Source organism: Hyla sarda, chromosome 3 (genome assembly GCF_029499605.1).
Source record: "Hyla sarda isolate aHylSar1 chromosome 3, aHylSar1.hap1, whole genome shotgun sequence".
Lineage (NCBI taxonomy): Eukaryota > Metazoa > Chordata > Amphibia > Anura > Hylidae > Hyla > Hyla sarda.
Window position 1 is genome coordinate 391,277,283 of NC_079191.1, and position 8,930 is coordinate 391,286,212.

The 8,930-nt window shown below is 40.2% G+C and overlaps 1 protein-coding gene across 1 annotated transcript in view; it reads right to left on the minus strand.

Moving 5' to 3' along the window:
• Positions 1-6,766: 6,766 nt before the first annotated feature.
• UGP2 (UDP-glucose pyrophosphorylase 2) overlaps positions 6,767-8,930 on the minus strand; it is a gene marked incomplete in the record, with an annotated part of 100,819 nt that continues 98,655 nt past the window's right edge. The window contains 1 exon segment of the mRNA XM_056567987.1: positions 6,767-7,335. Coding sequence (XP_056423962.1) covers positions 7,228-7,335 — 108 coding nt within the window.

Genomic DNA, 8,930 nt, shown 5'->3' on the forward strand with positions numbered 1-8,930 from the left:
GCAAAATTTGCAGTGACATTTAGAACATTAAAGTGGTGTAAAGTCTCAAAAAACACACTACCTTCGTGTATTGCTCTTAGTGAAGATCTCCCGCAGTCCTTCTTGCATGCTACAATACCTGACCTTCATGTAAGATTTTGGATCTCACAGGGCATTACATACCTCAAAGATCTATACTCCGACCATACCCTGAATACATTCCAAACGATATGTAGCACTTACCACCTCTGTTCCACAGACTTTTACAAATACTTGCAGATCCGTCATTCCCTGCACGAATTACACTTATCAAATGACCCTTTGAACTACTCAGTCATACGACTGTTAGTTTTTCCAATTAAAGGCCTAAAACCTCGGTATAATCATCTATTGAGGTCTAATTCCTTCACTAAGTCTTATCCGTTGAGACATTGGGAAAGAGAGTTGGGTCTAGAATTTTTCACGGAGGATTGGCAATGGGCATTTAAGACTGTGCACGCCTCTTTTCAATGCCCCTCCCACATAGAATCAGCATTTAATACTATGCTGCGCTGGTATTACACTCCAGATAAATTGTCGGTCATATACACGGGCACCTCTCACCTCTGTTGGCGAGGCTGTGGCTCATGTGGCTCCCTTAATCCTATCTTATGGATGTATCAGATGATTAGACCCTTCTGGACTTCCTGCCAAACCTTACTGCATGACCTATTGGGTTGCGACCTCCCCTGGTTACCGAATTCTGTTTTACTATTCATCCACCTGCTCACACTCCCACAGCACCTGAGAGACCTTTATTGGATAGTGTGCCACCGATGTCCCTACTTCAGACCACCTAATAGCCAAGATCAACACGACCTACTCTTTAAAAAAAAAATGATGGCACTGGGAGCTGGACGTTACCAATTTTTTTCAAAACCGTTGGCAATGTTGGATACAATCAGAGTACTGTAAAGATATATAAACCCTTTTCTTGCTACCCACTCTTGTTAGGTACCTACTCACACTCACATTATCTTCTCTCGCTCACCTCCACTTCTATCCATTCACATTTTGTTATCGATTTTTCAACTGAACAACTTTTTACATCGCTTTTACCTCCAAACAGGAGAAATGACAACTTTGACACTGGCTTTGCCTTTAGGACGTATGCTGTAAGCTCAGCACTGTGATGTTACACATTGTTATAATGTAATCCTCTCTCTTTTTTGGGATACTACCACCAGATGTAACCTCATGACTAAAACAGGACCTGAATCTGCTTTGTATTGCCTAATATCTATGCTTTACATGCTTGTATCCCCCCTGTTATTACTTGAAAAACTTCAATAAAAACAATTTAAAAAACAAAAGGTGGTGTAAATTCAATGGTAAATGTCCCCCAATGTTCTGAAATGGCCATCCCAACCCCAATGTTTTTTTTTTTTTTTTAAATCCTTTGGCAAGGTTCACTCCGGGCAGAGATTCCAAATGCGCCCTCATAGACTGTATTTTGCCAAAATCATCAATGATCAAAATTTCGGCTGTTGAAATGCCATAGTCACCAATAGGAATTTGCTGCAATAGAATCTCCAAGTGTATTTTCTAAGTGCATTTACACTGGGAAATTTTGTAGTGTGAAGCTAGCCTTAAAAGGGGGGAAAAATTCATATCAACTGGTTCCAGAAAGTTAAACAGATTTGTAAATGACTTCTATAAAAAATTAATAAAAATCTTAATTCTTTCAGTACGTATTAGCTGCTGTATGCTCCAGAGGAAGTTGTGTAGTTCTTTTCAGTCTGACCACAGTGCTCTCTGCTGACACCTCTGTCCATTTTAGGAACTGTCCAGAGTAGAAGCAAATCCCATTAGCAAACCTATCCTGCTCTGGACAGTTCCTGACATTGACCACAGTGCTCTCTGTAGACACCTCTCTCAGACTGAAAAGAACTACACAACTTCATCTGTAGTATACAGCAGCTGATAAGTACTGGAAGGATTAAGATTTTTTTTTTATAGAAGTAATTTAAAAATCTATTTAACTAGAACCAGAACCAGTTGATATGAAAAAAAATAAAATTTCCACCGGCGTACCCTTTACACCATGATTTTATTTAATTGCATTTCATGACTACTGTATACCAGCTGAGATGCCTTAAAAGGCTGTCCATGCATGGTGGGAGTTGTAGTTTTGTCACAGCTGAAGGCACCCTGGTTGAGAAGCAGTAAACAAGAGGAATAAACCCAGACTGCGTGAAGGGTGCAGTATACTACTTAGATAAGATTTCATAAGATAAGTCCTCTTGGATCCTTATACAGAACCTAAACAGTCCTCATATCCTTATACAGAACCTAAAAACAGTCCTCATATCCTTATACAGAACCTAAACAGTCCTCTTATATCCTTATAAAAGAAACTAAACAGTCCTCTTAGATCCTTATACAGAACCTAAACAGCCCTCTTATATCCTTAACCTAAACAGTCCTCTTGGATCCTTATACAGAACCTAAACAGCCCTCTTATATCCTTATACAGAACCTAAACAGCCCTCTTATATCCTTAACCTAAACAATCCTCTTGGATCCTTATACAGAACATAAACAGCCCTCTTATATCCTTATACAGAACCTAAACAGCCCTCTTATATCCTTAACCTAAACAGTCCTCTTGGATCCTTATACAGAACATAAACAGTCCTCTTGGATTCTTATACAGAACATAAACAGCCCTCTTATATCCTTATACAGAACCTAAACAGCCCTCTTATATCCTTATACAGAACCTAAACAGCCCTCTTATATCCTTATACAGAACCTAAACAGTCTTCATTGATCCCTATACAGTCCTCTTAAAATTCCTACACAGAACCTAAACAGCCCTCTTATATCCTTAACCTAAACAATCCTCTTGGATCCTTATACAGAACCTAAACAGCCCTCTTATATCCTTATACAGAACCTAAACAGCCCTCTTATATCCTTATACAGAACCTAAACAGCCCTCTTATATCCTTATACAGAACCTAAACAGCCCTCTTATATCCTTAACCTAAACAATCCTCTTGGATCCTTATACAGAACATAAACAGTCCTCTTGGATCCTTATACAGAACATAAACAGTCCTCTTGGATTCTTATACAGAACATAAACAGCCCTCTTATATCCTTATACAGAACCTAAACAGCCCTCTTATATCCTTAACCTAAACAATCCTCTTGGATCCTTATACAGAACATAAACAGCCCTCTTATATCCTTATACAGAACCTAAACAGCCCTCTTATATCCTTATACAGAACCTAAACAGCCCTCTTATATCCTTATACAGAACCTAAACAGTCTTCATTGATCCCTATACAGTCCTCTTAAAATCCCTACACAGAACCTAAACAGTCCTCTTAGATCCTTATACAGAACTTAAAGGGGTACTCCGGTGGAAAAACTATTTTTTTTTTCTTTTTTTAAATCAACTGGTGCCAGAAAGTTAAACATATTTGTAAATTACTTCTATTATAAAAATCTTAATCCTTCCTGTATTTATTAGCTGCTGAATACTACAGAGGAAATTCTTTTCTTTTTGGAATGCTCTCTGATGACATCATGAACACACTGCTCTCTGCTGATGTTATTAGAATAATAAGTCTTTATTTATTTATTGTTGTCCTTAGTGGGATTTGAACCCAAGGCTCCAGCACTACAAGGCAGCAGTGCTAACCACTGAGCCACCATGCTGCCCTTAGCATACATCTGCTATGCATGGTTGCTAAAATGGACAGAGATGTCAGCAGAGAGCACTGTGCTCGTGAGGTCATCAGTGTTCCAAAAAGAAAGGAATTTCCTCTTTAGCATTCAGCAGCTAATAAATACTGGAAGGATTAAGATTTTTTTAATAGAAGTAATTTACAAATATGTTTAACTTTCTGGCACCAGATGACAAAAAAAAAAAAAAAAGGGGAAAAAAAAATAGTTTTTCCACCGTAGTACCCCTTTAAACAGTCCTCTTGGATCCTTATCCAGAACTTAAACAGTCCTCTTAGATCCTTTTATACAGAACCTAAACAGTCCTCTTGGATCCTTTTATACAGAACCTAAACAGTCCTCTTGGATCCTTTTATACAGAACCTAAACAGTCCTCTTGGATCCTTCTACAGAACCTAAACAGTCCTCTTGGATCCTTCTACAGAACCTAAACAGTCCTCGTCGATCCTTTTATACAGAACCGTTGTTGATCTTTTCCTTTCAGGACTAAGATGTTAGTGCCGCAGATCTCTCCATCTTCCTAATTAACAGGAAGCTGTAACACTGTTCTCGTCTGTCATGTAGAGCTATGACCTCCCTATAAAAAGTGAGATTATATTAGACTCACCATCTCTACAGAGTCACAGGCCGCTTGTTGTCTTGTGTTTGGCCACCACACGTTATTTTATCTCTATCTGATACTGCAGGGAGAAAGTAAGGGTCTGCAGTATTTCAAGTCTTTTCCTAATTCTGTTTATGCCACCTAAAATAAATGAGAAGGCTACAACTTTAGGACGTATAAAAAGAGAATAGTTTATTTTAATGCTATGTTAGAGAACTTGAATTGGGCTCCGTTTCCAATGTTTAGTTTGCTATCTACAACCAGCAAGCAAACACATTTTATTGCAATTTTATATCCTAGACAAGTTTTTCAATGTATAACAAATATTAAGAGGTGGGCCCTGTAAATTACTTCTATTAAAAAATATTAATCCTCCCAGTACTTATCAGCTGCTGTTTACTACAGAGAATTTCCATTCTGTCTGTCCACAGTGTTCTCTGCTGACACCTCTGTCCATGTCAGGAGCTGTCCAGAGCAAGAGAGGTTTAAGAGGATTTGCTCACGCTCTGGACAGTTGCTGACACAGCCAGAGGTGTCAGCAAAGAGCACTGTGGACAGACAGAAAAACTCAAAAAGAAAAGAACGTCCTCTGTAGCATACAGCAGCTGATAAGTACTGGAAGGAATAAGATTTTTTTAAATACAAGTAATTTACAAATCTGTAACTTTCTGGCACCAGTTGATTTCAAATAAATTGTTTTCCACTGGAGTACCCCTTTAAGTTATGAGCCATCCTGTGCAGATGTCTCTTTGGCATCACCGGTATGCTGGTATCCACCAGAAGCTATTTTCCTCAATTATGTAGGTGCCGTCAGTAGATCATTTCGCCTATGTCCCCCTCCAGTAGATAGTTTTCCTCGAACCTGCAGCTACTAGAGTCCAGGAGTGTCTTTTCCTTTAAGATACATGTTGATCAATGACCTCACTCATTGTGTGCCCTGTGTCCCAAAGGAAGAGACACTCGGGCAGTGTAAATGAGACAGTTAAAATGTCATATGTAAGTGGTGCAGCTGCAGCATTGCAGGCCCTGGCACCCAGCAAATTGATGCCTGAGGCAAGTCACTCATCTCACCTCATGGCAGATGCATCCTGTATGGACTGTTCCACCCTTGACTAGGGCTGGGTAATGCACCATGTGCAGTCACAATCGCGTTAGATCTGTGGTCAATTTACATATTTACGCCATTGGCCACTGCATGGTTTCCCCTACATGCAGCAGTTGCAATATAGGGCCAGCCCATGTGGCAAAGCCAACCCCCTTCAAGTGTGCGTAAGGGTTGTAAAATATCATCTCTATCTCTATATAGTACAGAACAAAAGTTTGGACACACCTCATTTAGAGTTTTCTTTATTTTCATGACTATGAAAATTGTAGATTCACACTGAAGGCATCAAAACTATGAATTAACACATGCGGAATTAAATACATAACAAAAAAGTGTGAAAATATGTCATATTCTAGGTTCTAGCCACCTTTTGCTTTGATTACTGCTTTGCGCACTCTTGGCATTCTCTTGTTGAGATTCAAGAGGTAGTCACCTGAAATGGTCTTCTAACAGTCTTGAAGAAGTTCCCAGAGAGGCTTAGCCCTTGTTGGCCCTTTTTGCCTTCACTCTGCGGTCCAGCTCACCCCAAACCATCTCGATTGGGTTCAGGTCCGGTGACTGTGGAGGCCAGGTCATCTGGCGCCGCACCCCATCACTCTCCTTCTTGGTCAAATAGCCCTTACACAGCCTGGAGGTGTGTTTGGGGTCATCGTCCTGTTGAAAAATAAATGATGGTCGAACTAAACACAAACCGGATGGAATAGCATGCCGCTGCAAGATGCTGTGGTAGCCATGCTGGTTCAGTATGCCTTCAATTTTGAATAAATCCCCAACAGTGTCACCAGCAAAGCACCCCCACCCCATCACACCTCCTCCTCCACACCAGCACACCTGTGAAGTGAAAACCATTTCAGGTGACTACCTCTTGAATCTCAACAAGAGAATGCCAAGAGTGTGCAAAGCAGTAATGAAAGCAAAAGGTGGCTACTTTGAAGAACCTAGAATATGACATATTTTCAGTTGTTTCACACTTTTTTGTTATGTCTATAATTCCACATGTGTTAATTCATAGTTTTGATGCCTTCAACGTGAATCTACAATTTTCATAGTCATGAAGATAAAGAAAACTCTGCGTCCAAACTTTTGGTCTGTAATATAAATATTATATATACATACATATATATACATATATATATATATATATATATATATATATATATATATATATCTCAACAGGAGATTCTTTGGAGATATATAAATATATATAAATATATATATATATAAATATATATAAATATATAAAAAATTATTGTGCTGGGACAACCCATTTAACCATTTCGCTCAAGCATAGAATTGTCTCACTCCTGTGAAGTATGCAGAAAAATGTCTCAACTTCTAAAATGTCTCATAATAATATTAATCATTTTATTTATATAGCGCCTAGAGATTCCGCAGCGCTTACAATTATGGGGTACAAACAAAGACAAATCATAAGCGACATTCCTTATAACATCACACTTTAGTGTCAGCAAATGGTTTCCCGGACATTTTTATGTTGTTTTGGTTCTGATGGCAACAAACTCCAAGAAAGAAAATCAGACACAAGGTTAGATTTGTCCTTTAATTGTTCCCAATTCAGGACGGTATTGCACATTACCAGGGTATATCTTTTATTACACTACTAAATATTTTATTTATTGCTTCTAAATATAGATTGGGCTTTCTTCTTAAATAGGGACTATAGAGAGCACAGACAACTACAATACTGACAGTGGAGACCACAGAGTTCAGATCAGCTAGTAACCAGCCGTCTGTGTAATTATATACTGTACATCATACGTAAAAAGTATGTACATAGACGGCCTCAGTGATCCAGGATCCGCAGGTTTCCAGACACTATTTTGTTTTCTAAAACGGCTCCAGGGGGGATGTCAATCCGGTCACCATGGTTTGCAATGATAATCACTGTGCCCTGAGAGAAGAAGAAATTAAAAGTTTATTGTACATGTTCCCACAGTCTCTAGATCAGTGTTTCCCAACCAGGGTGCCTCCAGCTGTGGCCAAACTACAACTCCCAGCATGCCTGGACAGCCTTTGGCTGTCTGGGCATGCTGGGAGTTGTAGTTTGGCCACAGCTGGAGGCACCCTGGTTGGGAAACACTGATCTAGATCTTTGTCCATATGGGCTCCATTCTATTATAAATCTTCTTATAATGCATGAGATTAAGTCCATCAGAGCCCACAGCATCACATCTATCAGTGAAAAGCCAATAGTCCTAACAAGATAAAGCTTTATTAGTGTTCTAAGTCTTTGGAAAGTGGCCATAACAACAGATGGCAGCAGTCTAGGGACATGGTTAGGACAAACCACCGTGCTGGCAAGACTGTAAAGCCAGTGTTTCCCAACCAGGGTGCCTCCAGCTGTGGCCAAACTACAACGCCCAGCATGCCCGGACAGCTTTTCATGCTGGGAGTTGTGGTTTGGCCACAGCTGTAGGCACCCTGGTTGGGAAACACTGCTGTAAGCACTAAAGTTGCCATATACCCCTAGTATAAACTTGCCTTCATGGAACATATTGGATAAAATTTCTAGCAATTGTCAAATGCTATGGAAAATGGAACAGATAAGTTTGAAATTATGAAGATCAGAGAAACAAACTCAAGACTGAAATGTATCACAAATACAATAAACTGCACCATGTACAGCGCAGCACTGCAGATTAACGCAACCCAGTGCTGACATCCCTACACCAGACTTTGTCTAATACTCTGGAGAACAAGTATTACACATACAGAGTATTACACGTTCTTACACCAACATTTTCCCTCCGAAACACTCCCTTAGGGTCTATTCACACGTAAAGTGTTCTGCGCAGATTTGCGCAATTTACATTGAAATCTGCAGCAGAAAATCCTGCGCATCAAATCTGCACAGGATACTGTACGTGTGAATAGACCATTAAACATCAATATAATCAATCGTAAGTAATAAATCAGCAGCAGATTTATTTAGTCTTGTAGATGTCTTATTGCTTTCCAAGTGTTCTGATACCTCAAAGTTGACTTGAACAAAGCTTTAAAGGGGTTATCGAGTTATTAAGAACATATTCCCTATCCACAGGATCTCCCAGGATTGCTGGCAGTCAGATTTATGTGACCCCCCCCCCCTGCGATATCTAGATTGGCCCCCAGCTTCCAAGATATACTTGCCTCGGTAGTGACGGACAGCACAGCTAATCAACAGCTGCAGCGATGTCCCCGATATTGGTGATCGACTGAGCGGCCCGTCACTGCTAAGACAAGTATGTCTTGGAACGTGGGGTCTGGAGCATTTCGGGGGGGGGGGGGGGGGTCAGGCCTGTTCCACTGTTTCAGGAAATTTAGGGGGGTCCTAGAGGTGGGGTCACACAATTATTCCCTATCATGTGGGCCAGAGTGTCAGCAGGAAAGTCTGTACCAGTTCTGGAGAAGGTGGGGGGTCCCAAAGGATGGATCCCCTGCGCTCAGACATGCCCTATCCTGCAGCCAGAGCATTAAGAGGGGAGAATCGGGCCCAATAACAATTGC